The sequence below is a fragment of the Rhea americana genome, unplaced genomic scaffold, assembly GCF_003343005.1.
Source record: "Rhea americana isolate MKP2758 unplaced genomic scaffold, rheAme1 scaffold_157, whole genome shotgun sequence".
In the NCBI taxonomy this organism is placed as follows: Eukaryota; Metazoa; Chordata; class Aves; order Rheiformes; family Rheidae; genus Rhea; species Rhea americana.
This window is the reverse complement of record NW_028185672.1, coordinates 721,733-740,287: the sequence shown is the minus strand read 5'-3', so window position 1 is coordinate 740,287 and position 18,555 is coordinate 721,733. Positions and strand designations below refer to the sequence as shown.

Here is an 18,555-nt window from a genome sequence, read left to right as displayed (position 1 = left end):
TACTAAAATCCCTACTCCCAGGGCTATTTGTAAGTACACTAAAAATGTAAACACAGGCAGGAGTAAGAGCGATATTGCCTCCACATCTTCATTCCCTCCAGGAAAAAAACACAGAACAAAACAAACAAACAAACAAAGGAGCTGGAGGTGAGGAAAACAAGAATGCTTTTAAAATTATTTCTATCCTTTCCCTAATACCTCTTTCTCCTCTGCAAAACAGAACAAATCTTGCCCTAGAAATACTAACATTTTGACTGTGCATTCCTCCGGAGCCTCTCTCTTCATTCAGAGTTGCAAAACAAAGTGGTTGGGGAAACAAAACATGCAAGTAACCTGTATGTTTTCATGTAATTCATTCCCCCAAGGATGCAGCTAATGCCTCAGACCTGAAGCATCACGAGGCAATCTAGCAGCACACTCACTGAACCTCATTTGCTCCGGCACTATTACTATTTTAACTCACAATAATATGATGCAGATCAGTGTAATATTTCATAACAAAGTTAACTTTAAGTACAGCTGCTGCACAGAATGATGGTTTTTAGGACGGCTATACAAAGTACATGGCTTAGCAAACCTCTCAATAAAACCACGAACATCACCATCACAATATTAGTTTTTCACTGATCAGATTTGAAAGAGCATCTGGCAATGTTTTCACTGGAAGCATACAATGAACTATAAAAGCAAACAGTGTAGTCCAATAGCTATATCATACAATCATAACTGCAAATCTGCCTATTTTTTCCCTGACATCCCTCCTTTCCTCGTCTTCTAATGGATGTAAGAAATTCCTGAGAAATGCCATTCTTTGTTATGCTTCAGTGATATTATGAAATTACTGTGAAAGTAAAACCAGTGCACCTCTGCTACGTATTTGATCTGTTTTTTCTAGTTTTAATCTACAATGCGTTTGTCTAACCAAATTAAGTACTTCACAACCTTAATATTACATGTACAAGCGTATTATTTCCTCCATATTTATTTTCCACTTTATGATGCTATAATTGTTCACAAGTAATAACATAGTTGATTACTTTTTTTACATTTGAGCTGCAATTATGCTTTGAAATCTAATTTCTGAGAACTGAGGTTGTACTTTAACACAGATTTCTAAATTGCAAAACAAATTATCCCCCTCCGTCTCTTCTCCCTTGCAACCCCTTGCCTTCAGAGGACACCACCAACCCAGCACTGGGGCTGCTGCACAGAAGCACGGGCCCAGACCTGCCTTCCATTTCTCCTGGCACACTAAAGCTCTCACCATCGCTGGCCGTGGTTCAGGCAGAACTGTAATTACTGTCCAGCATCAGCAGATGCTCTTACATACCAGAAAGTACAATTCTGTTTCTAGAGCTGCTCTTTATTACCAAGCACTTCCCCTTAGTTTTGTGCAAGCTTGAGCTGAAGAACTCGCCTGCAATAAATATTTTTGCCCCAGTTTTGCAGGAATATAACTCCTGGGAGCATTTAAAGGTTTTGGACGTAGGAGCGTATGAGCAAAGAGAATRGGTGCAGCCAGCATTTGATTCTTTCCCTGTTCAAGTTGCACGGGCTTCCTCCCCAAGCTCTCACCACCGTGCTTTGCAAGCCTGTTCCTTCCGCAAAGTCCCACAGCTCCTGTCAGTTCTCCATGGGCATCACTGGGTATCAAGGCTGAACACGAGACTTACCATTCCCTACTGCAACTAGTTCAGTACACTGCATAAATCAGTTACTGAAATACAAATTTAATAACCAATACACAACAAATGTGCGTATGAACTAACTTTACACTTCAACTATCACAAGAACAGCTTTTTAAAAATGAAGAGGAAGACACGACAGTAAGCTGATAGCATTCATTTTGAGATTTCTGTGCTCTGCCATGAGTTCAAGTTCTTTCAGCCCACAGAGTAAGCAGGCGCTAAATAAAAGCTTTACATCTCCTTTATAACACACTTGAAGCTCAGCGAGTAACGATGTTCATTTTGGGTGTCTATGTCTAAACTGGACAAAAATGAAGCCCCCGTTTTCCACAGGGGAGTGGGTTTCTTTCCTTTTGTTCGTTATTGTTCTTTTTACCCTAACATAAACGAGTGGGTCATTCCTCACACTCCAGACTGCAGCCTTGGCTCAGAAGGCTGCTACATTCGAATGCCGTTTTACAGTCATTCCAGCAGGCAGTGTGGTTTATAGCGCTTAGGCAGCTGCCACATAAAATAAAGGAAAGCACCATAAATTTATTAGAATAACAAATCTTAAAAGAGACTGAGGCTACAATTTAGAACAGCAATGCTTTAAACATGGATCTCCAGATTAAAAAAAAAAAAATCATTGACATTTAATTGCCTAAGCCTGTTCCATTTGCTCAGCTTCTGAAAACCTCAAGCGTTTCTACCTGCACTCTCTATGGTAAGCGGTCCTTTTCTAAGAGCCAGGCAAGATTTTATTTACTTCAAATAAATCACCTTTTAGACTTGGTCCAGAGGTTAAGGACTCTCAACATAATCATTCCAATTTCATTCCATGATAAAATCTCAACACAAAATTCAAACTGCAAAGAAAGTCCTATCTCGTCGTAAGTATGAGTTATCATTTGCTGGTCTCATTACAATGTATATGTCAAGAATATTTTTCCAAAAATTATTCAAGGCCATTAGTTTAGAAGAGTCCTTAGCATTCCTGTCGTGCCTTTCAACAACACCTAGTTCAAGCCTAGCTGGATCCATCCATTTCATGCATTAAAAGATACTTTACCAAAAATCTGCCTTAATACAGTTATGGTTATTTGGTATGCTACTTTTTTCTCCAAAACAGATTTCAACTGGATAAAAATCTTTTCATGATTTGCATACTCAAGAACCTGTCAAAAATAGYGCATCAGCAGTCTTTTCCAAGTTAAGTCTATATGATCATTGGCCAAAGAAGCAAATTTTTGTTGCCAAGTGTTAGGCACCAAAGCTCTTCTCTGTAATCTAAACAAATCTTCTAGACACTATAGCACACACAAAGTGAATTTTCATTCTTGTACTAAGTATATTTTAAACACCTGCCCTGACAAGTCTGTCTAAATGAAAATTGTTCATGTAAAGACTGGTGTCTGATTTTGCCAGCCAAGCAGTACTGATACAGACATGGATCTAAAAATCCATTAATCCTCCCTCAAAGTATAAAATCCATGTACTGTCAAAAGCTTTTACTTCTGTGGAAAAAAAAGAAAATGTGAAAAACAGGTATGCAACCACTATATATTTGGAACACTTTTCAAATGAAATTTAAAATTTTCAAATTAAAATTGGAAATTGAAATTGAACAAGATGGCTCACACAGAACAGAAAAGACACATGGAAAGGCATCAACTTTAAAGTAATTTAGGGAAAAAACTGTCTCAAGAATGAGACGTGAATGGATAATCCTACTCTGAAAAACATTCTTGTTAGAGTTATCGTCAAAAATAGAATGACTTTATAGTATCAGAAAGGTATATAAGCTTAGGGGTGTAAATGGAATAAAATTATATTTTATCGTTGCCTCAGGCTAAAGCAGAATCGTTTCCTAAACGTAGCTGTGGTGTGATGACAAACGTTTCAGTATAATGACTTCAGGTCTAGTTAGAAAATTATAGCCATTGAGTCATTTTGTCCATTGTTTGTTGCTGAAGCACGGGCAAGCTGCATTGCCTATTACCAGAACCGTGTTCTGCCTAGTTTGCAGAGTTCACTGCTTTAAGTCAGCTTTGGTCACATTCTCCATCGATGTAAATCATCATACCTATTTTAACTCTCCACAACTTCTACAGGAAGCTCATTTGGAGCTCAGACACATTGTATTTCAACAAAGCTGTATTATCCTTTGACATTTTTATTTTCTTGGTTTTCTCTCATTAATAAGAGAATTACGCAATGATGCAATGCACTAGTCTTATTTTGAAAATACAACAATTATCTCAACATGGAAATGGTTTAGTGTCTCTGCTTTAATCCAAATGGACCTAATTCAGCAGCAGGCCTGACATTCATCTTTACGTCTTTCCATGACCTGCATGAGGTCTAGGCACGTCAATAATACACCAAAGGCAGATGGACCCAAGTATCTCCTCAGAAGAAAGAGGAAGCATTACAATTTTAAAGGAGCATATTTAAAGGAGCAGAGATTTTTGGATCACAATGCAGATTTTGTTATGGCGGCGCTATAGACATACTCTGCATAGCGTCTTCCCTCCCTAAGAGGGCTGCAATCATTCCTCTGCTTCTTGCATTATTCACAACCACACAGAAAAAGACAGGTCTTGAACTACAAGTAACTGAATATAATATTGAATACTATGATTACAATTAACATTTGCAACTAAACATCAAATTAAGCTATACAGAACTTTCTAATCCTTTAGCTGCAAACAACTGCCTAAGATAAAGTACTTAAGTACATTGTTTTCCTTTTCTATAAATTGCTGGCTACAGTGACGGAGAAGGAACGTGTGAACTGCTGATACTCTCATTCTATAATCAGATACAAGTTTTGTTCCACATTCGCTTTGTAGTCTAATTATACTTCATTTGCACGATCATTATTTATTTTTTGTTCGTACAAAATCATAACTCTTTTTGGCAGTGGTAGGACATAGAGTAAAAACAGTAGAAACATAAGAGTTTGATCTGTTATTGCTTTTTTTTTTTTTTTCTTCAAGGAAAGCAGAAGGAAGTTACTAGTCTGAGCTGCCTAAAAAAGAGCCAAGGTTAGATAGCAGTTCCAGCTAGTTGGGTTTGGGGAAGGCAGGCAGAACGTCATCCATATGGGCACAACCAACCTTTCTGGCCTGGGCCTTGGGGAGACCCAGGCCCTCCTGGTTCCCTACGGGACATCCCAAGCACCCATGTCTGTCAGGCACTTCAGAGAATGTATTTGGCCCTTGCAGAAACATATTTTCTTCCTACTTGTCTAGAAAACAATTATTACTAGCTCATGTGACTATTCACTACATCAGCATATTGTATTATAAGTTCCTTACTAAAATTTTAAGTACTAGTCCTAAAGAAATGTATACAAATTCTCCTTCTCTGCCTAATAAAATATTAGTAAGATAAAATCTTATATCGGAAAGTATACTATAATTCAGGTGAGGTCTTTTACTGTTTCAAACCAAGTCTGAACAAGAGTTTTCAAACCAATGTAATTCCAGAGCGATAGTGGACATCCATATACTCTCAGTACCACCAAAGGAGCAATACTTTCTCAGTGCATCATTGCAGTTACCCAAGAAACTGAAACAGTTCAATCACCTTTTAACAGGTTGTCCAGACTAGTCTGAAAAGCATTCATTTTTCACATTAGCAAGACATGCCTTCTTGAATGGACTGTCAAACCAGATACAAATCTGCAGAGGGATACTAAAGCCTGACAAACCAGCTGCATTAGAGACCACACTTCTGACACCACAGAGGGGCAACGAGTAACAGAGAGGCAAAATAACTGCACTGACACCCTGTGAGAAGAATCTATCCCCAGAGATTTATCATAAAAAGAAAAAAAAAATAAGAGAAAGAGAGAGAGAAAGGAAAAGAGAATCTATAACTCAATTGAAGAGTAGACTATAATCAGCTTCTTTTCTACTCCCTTTGAAAGGCGTTAGGCAAGGCTGTAAAGAGTCAACAAGCACTACTAGAGTCTTCCAACGTAACAATTACATTTTTACAACTTGAAGTTCATATAGAAAAAAAGTTTCCTAAATTTAGCTATAAATTTACTATAGCCAGCAAGTATGGAACAGACATGCACCAAAACCTTCCTAGTTGCCAGACCAAGTATCTGCACTTAACAGTTCAGTACAGAATTGCACTGAAACTAAAATTCTCCCATTTACCCTATTTTCTATCAGTAAGTATCCAACTAGTCATTGCGACTCCAAGGAGACTAGTTTTTGAAGCTGAGCTCATGTATGACCATCTTGCTTAGGTAAGTACAGTTTCAAGGCACACATTAAACAGCTTCAGTACAGATGTGATATTAAAATGACTCACCATGTAGGTCCACCGATGGTATTTATCAAAAGAAAAATCTGCCTTAATTTTTAAGAGCATAAAGTGCTTCCAGAATTGTTGTAGCATTTACCTAAGAACTTAATCTGGAAATTTCCCCTGAAGTTTATGAAAATATTTCTTTGTGATATGGCCAACAGTTAGCAAGTTAYATTATCTGATTCATGACACAACTAGTAATTCTAAGAACAAATCAACAGAAATAATATTTCCCACCACCCCCAAAAAGCAAAACCTACAAATGTGACTGCAGCTGAAGTACAAATGCAAAAGCCAGCTTCAACCTCGCCAGCTCAGACAGCTTATATGCTGCCATCACTTCGCTGCACTGCAGTATAGTCATACCCAAGGATACTATTTAAAAAACAAAAAGGAACATGAGCACCTGCTTAACTTTAAATTTAAAATTGAGCATCTGAATTGCACTACACTTCTTTAAGCACTGGTAGCACATGAACAGATTTTATTCGCTGTCTACACAGCAGCAGAATATTATCTTCTTGGAAACCGGTATGTTTGAGAAACTTGTGTTTCTGTGCTGTCCCTTGCAGTGTGAGCATTCAGCTGGTATTTTGATCACAGAAGCTGAAGCAAAGTTGTTTTAAAGCACAATTTGCATTTCCCTGGCCTTACCTTCTTTCCTCTGCTCTCTGCAAGAACTTGAAATGGAAGGGAGGATTCCTCCTGACATTGCTGAGCCTCAGCTGCTGATTCATTTTTATTTGAATTCAGATAGGAAGGACTAAAGTTAAGACTGTGCAAACAGAAGAAACTGCTCCAATTACTATAGCATCTGCACACCTTCAGGAGCAACTGACTGAATTATCACCAGAGCAATGTGAAAAGGTCTTGAAAACTTGAATCGTTAAGCCAGTGTGGGTTTAAGGCTTCTGTTTCTACAAAATATAACAACAAATTAATTCAATATCCTAGAAAAAGTAGAGGGCACAGAGGAAAAAGCAAGCTAGAGCTCACATTTCTTGGTTTTTTGTCCTGACCCCGCACTGACGTTCAGCCTACATATTTCTCTGTGCCGCCGCCTGGTGGGGACTGGAAGGCTGAGAGCTACTAAGAGGTGCCTCTTGCTATCGCCAGCTGGGCACACAAAGCGTGCTTTCCTGAGCACAGAAAACAAGATGACTTGTGCATTGTTCTTCTATAGAAAGCAGAGAAATGCCCTGTTCCAAAATTCGTATTTACAGAAGAGCAGCAAGCCCCTTCTGTCTTTCTGTGCTCTAGCAACCTTCAAAGCAACACAGGAAAATGGCAAAAGCACCTAGCAAGGACTGCGTCTTCCTCCTGTAGGTTTTGCATCTTCACCAAACAGGTTCCTTCGTGCTTTTTACAATGGGTTATGGCACTCCTAGCACTGCTAAACATAAGATGTTTGCTTGGCCTGAGGAAAGCCAGAGCTTTTCTCCACTTACTTTGCTGCTACTTTCTTACATTATCACATTATTCAGTCAAGTACATCTCTGCTGAGTGACAGAGGGAAGGGTTGGCCCACAGTGCACAAGAGATAGTAATTCCCTATGTGTTGCTAAGAAATTGCTCTCTTATGAAATGTTTATGAACTCCAAGAGGAAATAGAGGAAAAAGTAAATAAATTGGCCTTTTATTCCACCAATCCTGATAATATCTAATTACTGACACTTCAAAGAATCGTTAAGTTTTGCTGCTACCGCTTCTGGCATATTTATTTGCTACTTACAGTAAAATTATATTAAGCAAATACAGTACATTATTTAAAAACACTGAAGAGTTTCTTTCTAAGACCAAATAACATCATTAGTCACGTATTACACTTATTATACAATTTACACTAAAGGCTCTTTTTCCCCCAGGGTTCATTCATAGCTTGTGTCTTAGAGATCTTACATATAGCTCTACTGCAATTTACCATATAATTATTTTTTAGTTATTTGCAGCTGTTTGTTGTCTTGGCATTAATATGTATTTTATCAGTTTTAGATTATACTGAGTTTCCTTTAGAAAGCATTTCTTATTCTAAATCTATTCTGCCAAGGYCCTGAAGTCACTGTTGTTCTTCTCCCCAGACTTAATTGCTGGAGAGCTGGCCAATGCTCAGCCCTCTGCAATATTCACAGTTTTGGGAGCATTTAAAGCCAAACCATTGAGATGCACAAACATAAGCATACAAATCAAACCATCTCTGTTACCTGCAGGAAAGGTAATTAGGAATGCCAATAATTTTAATGGAAAATCTCTGCAGATCAGCCCACAGAGGGACTCTGCACTCAAGTCAGTGCAATTCTGCATGGCTCAAGGGCTTCCTCTTGCTTGATGGGGACACACACAGATGATCCTGGCAGATTTAGACAAAGAAACTGATACCTGTTTTGCTTCCACTAATAGTGGATATTGAAATATTAAATATTAAAAGTGGGGAAAACAGTCTACATCTAGAAAGCACAGGGATGGAATTAGAGGGGAGGAGTAAAAAGGATACTGACTCACAGCTCTTGAGATTTTCTTGAATCAGTATGCTTTAATCCCCCTACAATTGCTTCGAAAGTTTACAGAAAATTTACTCTATTCCTGTTCAAATAACATGTAAAAGATTTCTGAAAAGATGTTTCATTCCTCATATATTTGTAAGAAATGTTGGTTAAAGATATTAATACAGTGATGCTGTTTTACATGATCTTCAAATATGTCTCATTTGTCTAAGCACAAGTTTGTTTTCTTTCTAAAAGAATCCCAAACACCTACAAGACCAACAAATTGGAACAGTAGTCACAGTATGTTTCTGAGACTTCTGAGTGCATGAGATAAGTATAATTTATGTGACTATGTGCTTAGAAGATCTTGCCAATGTGGTTCTAAATAAGAAAAAAAAAAAAAAAAAGAAAANAAAAAAAAAAAAAAAAAGAAAACAGTACTTGAACATACTTGCTAGTATCAATATGATGAAGGGGGAAAAAAATCTAGGTGGTGGCTTCACTCAAGTCCTCAAGCACATGCTAAACACATACAAGAGCTGCCTTACTTTGAATTCCTAAAGGATTATGAAATGCTGCTGATAGCGTAGGAAAAAGCCAACCAAACACCACCTCCTGTTTGTCTTTCAAATGGAAAGAAGGCAAAAATTTAGTAAATGGTTTGAACTAACCATAAAAAATATTCTGGATTTCTGTGTAGCACTTTGGGGACTACTGCCTTTCCAATTTCTTGGTATTCATCATCTGAAGTCATACCARTAAGACAGCAATTAGATACTAGCAGTGTTTCAAATATGAAGTGATTCTAGCAAGAGTGAGATGATGGGCAAAAATTGTTTTAAACCTTTAGATACAGGCAGACTGAGAAGAAGTATTTTATCACCAGAATGAAATAGATGCTGCGGTTAGATAAAGACTTAAGTCACATACTTGTACTAAAGGCTAAATGTGTACCGGAAAGACAGACTTCATACCTTATGAGTATACCTTATTATAGTTAGTAACAGATATGATAGTTTATACATATTTTAATCTGACTCAAAGTGTTTGCACCTATATTTCAGGCCTCATATCTAATTCAATCTTGTTCATTTTTACATTTAAAAAGTATTCATGCTAAGATTTTATGGAAAGAGAACTACTGATTGACACATTCTACTGCTATTATGTTTTCTTTCTTTTCCTGAAAAAAGAAGCTATTTTCAATTGTTAAGAAACAACCATCCCGCCTAGAATTGCAAGATAAATGTTACTATTCATGCTGTGGTCATGATTCTCCTCTAATACAACACGGCAAGATATCAAATTGCAGTCTATTTAATTTAATAGGATTTTCTCAGAAGACCATTACCACACTTCTGAAGATGCCATCATATCTCATATTAAGTAGTAAAACAGTCACTGAAAAATACTGAAATATTTAAGATGACCATTTAAGAATTATGTTTTTTCTAAAAAACCAACTGTTGACTAGAAAACGTGCAAGAAACTTTTATATAAAAATAATAGTCTTATTAAGTCTATTAAAAAGTCATTTTCTTGGAGTATAAATGTCCATTTCCTCTGTGCACCTCATTATCAAAAGTCATGGAAAGGACAAGTTAATGAAAAAAAGAAAGCCTAGCCTCAGGCCACTTTCTGCTTTTAAGAAAGTCCTCCACAACCCCTGGTGAAACAGAAAAGAAGTGTACATGCATACCCACAAGAAAGAATCTGGCCTGATGTTTAAAATGCATTCATAATCATATTATTTGAAGCAATAACTCACTGTTTAGACACATCAGGCATTTTTGTCTGTTCTTTTTTCCTTGTATCCACTGTTGGTTCTACCGGGGTAAGTACTACAGCAGCACATGAGACTATCGACTGGTATGAGTCTTCCCGGCAAACTGCAAAGATAAAAATCTCAGTGTTAAAAAGTGAAGTCAGTGCGTATTTTAAATGTTTTTTTAAAAAAGCAAAATATACGATCGAGTCCTACTCCAACAAATAAAATTGCAAATGGTTTATCAGACTTCATTATGGCCTTCTGCAATGAAAAGCTTCATTGTTTTTCACATTTCCTAAAGCGTTTGCTTGGTACTTTTTTGCCACAGACTGATGAGCCCATTACCACTCACTAAGATTTAGCTCGCAAAAAATATGATGTCAGTGTGCTCTAGCTCACTGGTGTGTCCAAGACCTAGAAGGACTTGGATCTTCACAAGTAACATCAGAATATGATGCATTTCTCATTCTCTTTTTTGTCACATATTAGAAGTGAGAGTGGAAAGTAAGGATGGGTTTCAGATGAGCCTTCCACCATTAGAAATTTCAATCTTAGTAAGAGACTAGTTTTGAGAAAGCCTGATTAGTCAGGCTCTTTGGCTTCGACTACTAAGTCTCACTTCAGTCCAAAAGGGACAAATCCAAATGATCTAGGAGTGATATCTGATACATTGATTCACATTTTCCCTTCATACAAGTTATTTAGGTATCATTGTGCTGGATGATATGACTCAGAGGAATTTAGAGCTGGAAGAACAATAATTTATCTCAGCTGAACATCAGGCCCTAGTAGTACTAATAAATGAATTCTCAAAATCATCTGATCTCCAAAGAGATAGCTATACTTGTTCATTTATATTTTCTAAAATTTAAATTGCAAGTACTAGTAATTTAGCACTTAAGTAATCACCACTAACTGCTACACATTTTGAAGGCATAGATTTCCTTAACAGCCAAGGTCTACATTTACGAGCTGAATAAAAGCTGGAAGTAAAAGCTAGTTGTATCACGCAAACTGCAGTAGCTTCTTATATTATACATTTGTCAGACTATGCATGTCGCACTTAAGTGAGTAAGAGTGTGGTGGCCCATGTTTTAAGCAGAAAGTCGCACAGAATCTCAAATATATAACATATAAAACTATTTTATAGCATACATATGCACATATACTGCCAGTAACGGACAGTAAAATAGGAATGACCATCACACCTGGCCAATGAGTCAAAGCTGGGAAGATCCTATTTCATCAGTGCATACTTTAGCGCAAGGATGTGATAGCTGTGAACATTGAACTGGGACATTTATCAATGGAAAACTTTTCTCTGATGCCTCAATAACCTTCCTGCCTCCACAGTGATGTGCTGTCTCCTCCTTTATTGCCTGCAGGCGACCTATCTTTCGCAGAGCCTGCTCTCCTCTACTAAAACTCCAGAGCGAAGCTTCATCCATATAACCGCCATCGAGTGCCAAGCCAGAACAATTAACAAGACAAACACTGCGGTATTTTACCCTGAGCGCTCGAATGGCACTGAGTATGAATTTAGCACACGTCTACCAGACAGCATGTGCCAAACGAACACCACGGAGTGGAAACACATGCTTTAAGGCAGCTACCGAGTGGACTGAAAGGAAAATGACAAAAGCCACTTGAATATTTGCACAAAGGTCTGAAACACGCAAGGGGATTTCTGCTTTCAGAGCACTTCTGAGCCAGTTTGAGCATGGGCAGATTCCAGTAGGAAGATCATTTTTTATGGACTACAAGAAATTACATTTAATATATTGGATGTTCTCCAGCACTGCTTATACTTGTACATTTAAAAAAAGCGCCTCCTTTGCACCGAGTGGCTAGGCATACAAAGTCACCAGTCCTGAAACATCACCTTCATTTTTCTTTGGAAGTGTTATTCATAACTCGGTCACCATCAGACACCAATCTCCAAAACACCATCGTACCCAAAGAGAACTTATCACAAAGCATATTGATATACGGGTGGGATAAACATTACAAGTTGCTACTTTAAAAAAAGTAAGGAGGGACTGTGCAAAACACAGCTAGTGAGAATATAGAATATTCATGTTTTAGGTGAGTTTTACCTTACTGTAAACATTATGTGCAACTAGCACATCTCACATCTGCRAGATGCTATTTGGTAGGCTCCAAGCAACTGAGTGATAGCATCTCCAGTACCTTGTACATGCAAATTAGTATCTTCTCTTCACAGCCACTGACTGAAACTGAACATGTGCAAATGAGAAGCTTTAGGTCTATCCGACTCTGGATTTACAGCTGAATTGCAAAAAGAAAGGAAAAAAGAGGGGGGGTTATCTAGGGGCACATTGAATTTCATTCTCCGAATTTTAATCTAGAATGCCAATTAAAGAAAGGGGAGAGTAAAGTATGAAGCAAATTGGTATTTCTCTTTAAAGAGAGAGAGTTGTGATACCACTCGAAGATTTAGTTATTAACTGACAACTTGTAAAAAGCCTTGTAACTATGAAAGCATTACAGGGTAGGACTTTGCCTGGGTCACCTACTATCCATCAGAGCAGCTACAAAGAAAGATAAAAGAGTAAAAAAAAAAATGACCCTGCTACGGGCTCACAGCCCTTACAGAAATTCCACGTGAAAGAGCACAACTCCAACTGTTTTTGCCTAGCAGCCCCTGCAAGGGGTGCAGAACCATCCCCTGGCTCACAGCTGAAGACAAACCAAGCAGTGTTGCAGTGAGATGACCTCAAGGAGTATATTATCCTCCCGTTCTACGCAGAAATATGCCTTGGCATGGCTTTTTAAAGCCACTACAATTCCTCCTTTTTTATCTCAAGTCCCTGTGCACAAAGACATAAGTCATTATGGGATAATTAACTACAATGTCATGAAATAGTGGCAACATGGCAGTAAGTAATTTTCATCTGCTGAAGCGTCTTCTCTTATTATCTGTTCATAGCTTTCGTTCAAGTAATGAGAATGTGCTTGAAAGCGGAGTAACAGCGCTCATATTTTACACTGACGGAGCTGGGCCCTGCTCTGCTTAAGCAGCCCATGTGGTTTTCCACTCTCCATTTCAGATTTCTCTTCAGTGTCATTTGTTTTCTCTACCTTCGCTTTTTAGCTACTGTTGGTCTACATTTCACCCAAACAAGAAAAAAAAATTGCTGATGCGTACCTTCTGTACGCAGCATTAATCTAAATCTCTTAGATTCCCAAAACTTTACAGACCTTGGAATAACAAACCAATACACCAAGGGATTTTCCCCTCTTGTAACTGTAAGTACTCTCAAGGGTCCAATTTTACCAGCCAGCTAAGAACTTGGAAATTTTGCCTTCCCAAACAAATTGGTGAGGAAAACAGRAAAAAGCAAAATTTTTCATTATATGAGTTGATATACATAAAAGCCATTGACATAAATGGCTGCCCCAGGCTCCAGCAGCATTTTGGAAGTGAGCGTGCGAGTTAGTTGGTGCCTTCCYGCCCAACTCTGCTCTCAGTACACATTCCTGCCGTTCATGGACAAACAGGGGAACGGAGACTTTTAACCTGTGAGAAGCATGTTTCCATAGCTGCTGGCTGCTTCTTTCTCCTCTGTACTTTCTAATCACCCGCTTGGTTAGACTTCCCATTTAATACGACTGATGGGGCTTAAATATGACAGATGTTACTAAATGTTTATACCACGTTATTTTAATTCTATTTTTCTTAGGTATCATACAGGAAAGTTTGCAAAATGCCTGACTATAGTCATTCATCTAGTTGCTCCATCTCCCTAACATTGTACTGTGTAAAAAGCAAGTGTTTTTCTTCAATCTATGAATAAAAAATGTGCCCTTTGCCAACAGTATGTAGGAAGTGAAGTGAAACACGTTTAATCTAATCACCAACAAATACACAGGGAAGAGTACAAGGAAATGCCTCTGCATTTGAAAAATGTCCCCAGAATGCCTTACGTTCCAAGTGCATGTACTGTATAGGATCACTACCTGAGTTCAGCGCTCCCTTAACCTTTATTTTCCAGCTACAGTCAAAGATAAATAAGTGGTAACAGAAATTGCCTCATGAAGCTCAACTACTCAAACTGTATGTTTGTAGGTACTGTCTTAAGGGCCAAAGTTCCCTTGTTCGCACTGGGTAATATCTTGCTCCACAAAGAAGGGAATAACTTTTTTACACAACATGCATAGGTCTGCTAGGAGTGGACTGGGCAATTTAGGTTATTATTTATTTATAATTAACAATCACTTCATGAGAGGATGCTCAGGGTGATGCATTACCTTTAATCAGTCCTGTTTATTATAAATTCCTAAAATCGTTTCATTCAATATTGGGGCGAAGAGGAGCACAATTGTTGTTTTACCTGTTTATAAAACAAGAAAGTAACAACCAAGTATTTTCAGGTGTGGCTGTAATACTTCCATACTGGCACACAAACCTTCGGTGCACGCTGAACCTAGAGCTTCCTTAGCACATTCGCTGTTACCTCCAGAACCACGGGAAAACGCTGTGCGAGGAATCAGCACTCASCTGAACAATGAAATGGACTAATTTAGTACTAATCGTAGCAATTCCTTTAAATGTAAGGGGCAAGGATATTTAGTGTCTCGCACTGTGTTACACGGAGAGTATCTTCTGAAAAAATAGGCAACTCCCATGCAAGTGAGACCATACTTTTCAGTAATCGCATCTCCTTTACTCCTAATTTAACCATGACATAATCAGCCAATAATTGTAGAGAAATAATACAACCGGAGAAACATCTGTGCTATGTATTACCATTTAAGAAATGTATTTTTCTTAGTGAAATAAAGACAGTACATATCAAATCCTATACAGGACAACTCAACACAAAGAATAAAAATACAATGGACTAGTTTTGCATAATGTTATTTTAAAAGATCAGTTCTGCTTTCACAAGTTACATAATTCCTCCCCCAGATTCTTCAAGTTACATGTCAATGAAGCACACAGCTTGTCTTCTTTCATTGCCAAGTTTTTAAAGTACCTCCTATATTTACTATTAGGAGGGTTGACTTGGACTGACCATATCTGGTTAAAGCATTCACAGAATGTCGTTTATTACTAAAATAAATCTATACATTTGGAGACAAATTTTTTTTTCTTTTTCTGTTTCTTTCAAGAACAATGAGAGTGACTAATTTAACAGTTAGTTCCAGTTAGATCAACCAGAAAAAAAGAATTTAATGCCCTGAACAGTAGGGTCAGCAAGAAACCTTCAACAACCACTGAATACGAAGTATATCTCTGGAGAATAGAAAGATTTTAAGCTCTAGAGGCGACTTCTCCAGCATCTACTGCTAACACTGTTAACTGTACTTTTTCTTTTTTAATTAGAAAAAGAGAAAAGATCTAGGAAGAAAAAGTCTCCTTTGATACAACAGATCATTTGGTGAAATTAAGAGTAAGCACTACACAATTTAAGGAGAATAAAAGGAAAATGTTCATACGTGGTAATGGAAGCATGAGGGACTCAGGCCATGGGCAGCCCGTGACAATGAAGTATTCCTGGATTCAAACAAGCTGGACACTAATTCTAATAATTAAAAGCATTTGCACTTGTGCCTGTTAAGTTTAAAATAATCAACTGCCATTATTCAAGAGACAAAACAAGATGGGAAACAACTTTAAAAAAAAAAAAAAAAAAAAAAAGCTTCTGCTTATTTCTGTAAAAGTTAGGCAATCAACTAGGAACACTGAAGATGTTAAAATACTTCCTTTTGACATAACAGCCTCCTGCCACTGCAGGGGGGCAGGAGGCTTTGGGAGAAATATCTGGATCCAAAGTAACAATCTCATTTTTCTTTTTATATTTGCTGTCTTACTGTGGTTTTTTGTTTGTTTGTTTGTTTTTTAAACCACTCTAGAGCATGAGCTCCAGATTCAGGTGTTTACATTTCAACACACTGTTCCCTAAATTTCTGCCTTAATGAGGCTTTGGAAATGAGCTGAATTCTGAGATGGTCTGAACGACTGATGAGTTCCAATATCCCACTCGTATGTGCACTAGTAGGTTCTCTGAATAAAGCAAATACAGAAGGACAACAAACAAAAGGCGAGGCAAAGAGTCGATCATATAGGCAAAAGAAAAAAGAAAAAARTTCAGAGAGCAAGGTGATATCGCAAATTTTTCAGATAAATTATTCTGGTATTGAGGAGAACAAGTGAAGAGCTGAGGGAAGAAAAAGGCATGTTTTAAGTATGCAGGTCAAGCTATCTTTCCAGGAGCCATTGATATTAGAAACAGTTCATAACAGAAGATCTTAAAATCTAGAATATTCATTTTGGCATGTCCAGTAAAAACTGTGGTTGGTATAGCCAGGTTTTGAAGATTTTGCTTATTTATTTCTATTGGCATTTTGAATTTGATGGAAAGCTTTGCTGTTTCAGACCTTCTTAGTAGTCCTATTCACCAAAAGAATCCTCAACTGTTCATTCTCTCTTTAATTTTTCCTCAAATTCCTAGTCTTTTCAGTTACTGTATTCTAAATTCTATGTATTTTTGAATTTCAACATGCATTTTTAAACTGTTATATTTGAATTAAATTTAAGAATTTTTTTCTTTTTGTTTATTTTAAATTTTCTAAAATACACCTCTAATTTTTTCCAAGGATATTTTTAGTATTTCTAGAAAATATATGCTTCAGTAGAGAAGTAAATCTCAAAGGTTTGAGACGTTCATTGCACAGGCAACAATAACTTTGTCTGCTTAATCAAATCTCTCAGGTATCTACTACCAGCCTGAAGATTCTCACGGCAGTAACATTTCTCCCAAATTTCACATTAAATGTCATTTCACCCTAAATAAAATAGAAAGAAGAGATAGGGAGGGAGACAAAGATGAAGCAGTAAGAAACAGTGTCACTTACAGCTTCAGATTTCACTTAAGTTAATGAAAACACAGTGAGGGAAATATCTTAAAAGTAGTCTTAAGATTTCAAGACATTCTGGTCTGAATTGAGAAAGATATTTGGGATTTCCTACGTAATTGATTTTTTTGTTAGTTTTCAATTCCTACAGTTTACTTGCACAGAGCCAACTTGCAAAACGTTAGAGAAGTTTCAACATAGTAACAAGATCCTCTAGTTCAAGCAGTAAAAAACTTCAAAGCCACACTAGTATACCAACCCATATTGTTAAAATCACTACCTTTTTTTTTTTTTTTTTTTTTTTTTTATTCTACAGTCATTTTCTTAGGAAGTTTTATTTGCCTTTTATTATCACATCTTATAAATAGGTGGTTTTAAAAATCTGTTATCCCCTTCTCGCAACACAGACCTATGTCTTCTTTTCTCTGTCCATTCACTGGGCTCAAGGAAGAACCATTCAGGCCCGTCTCTGTTAACTCAAAACACCATGTGCATTAAACACTTCAGCAAAACCTAGTGCACAATTCCACTCCCATAACCTCTTTCTCAGGCCCAGAAACACAACAAAGTCTTTGAATTCTGTGTTACTAAACCTTAGAGTCCAAGACGACTATTGGTCATTTTAACGTCTTGCAAAAGGCCAGGGTACTTTGGATGAAACGCATTTTTGACCACATAATAAAAAAAAAAAAAAAAAAAACAGTAATAAAATGCCTGATTTTCCTGCTTTCTGATTCTAGATCTGATGAGGACCTTAGTGGAAAAAAGAAGGAATGGAGAAGGGGAACTAAATGCATCACCATATTGTTATTAGCTCAATAGTCATTCTAGTGCCTCTTGTCCCTTGGAAACAGCTACATTTTACAACGTTGGCCAAACGAATGCTTAAGAGAATGAGACTATATGCTCACAGTCCCCAAACGGTTTGCTGTAATAATTCTGCAATAAAACCACAGGCCCAATTCTTAAACACAGCATAGTCACAATCAGAAATTCTGTAATGGCCCTGTAATTGTCGCTATTACTGGCAAATGAATTACATTCTATCAGCTTCTTGTGTTTTCTGTCTCTTGTAGTATTCACAAAGGCTGCACACACATATCTGCCTTATGTTATCTACACTGGAACCCAGTTGTGAAGGCTATATAGCCCATCACTATTCACAAGCCAGGCAATTCTTCTAAAAGGCTATCAACTCTGGAGCGCATTATTTGCACCCTTGCATTTGTATTCAAAGTTTATTTGTCATGGCAGTAATTTGGTAATAACTTGGTAACCTGTAAGAAATTAAACTAAAAGAAACAGTTCCTGCGGCTTCTTTTAATGCTAGTGCTTAACAGAAGCATTAGATTATTAGACAACCAAACCTTGAGCTTTGGTCATCTAATCATCTTACAATCAATGATGAAAGCACTCATTGATTCAA

The 18,555-nt window shown here is 37.3% G+C and overlaps 1 protein-coding gene across 2 annotated transcripts in view; it reads right to left on the bottom strand.

Moving 5' to 3' along the window:
• Positions 1-18,555, bottom strand: part of CCSER1 (coiled-coil serine rich protein 1) — a 686,381-nt gene that overhangs the window by 502,921 nt on the left and 164,905 nt on the right. For both annotated transcript variants that reach the window (XM_085299943.1, XM_085299944.1), the window contains exon 5: positions 10,248-10,368. In XM_085299943.1, the coding sequence (XP_085156069.1) occupies positions 10,248-10,368 (121 nt within the window). The remainder of the gene's footprint in view (positions 1-10,247; positions 10,369-18,555) is intronic.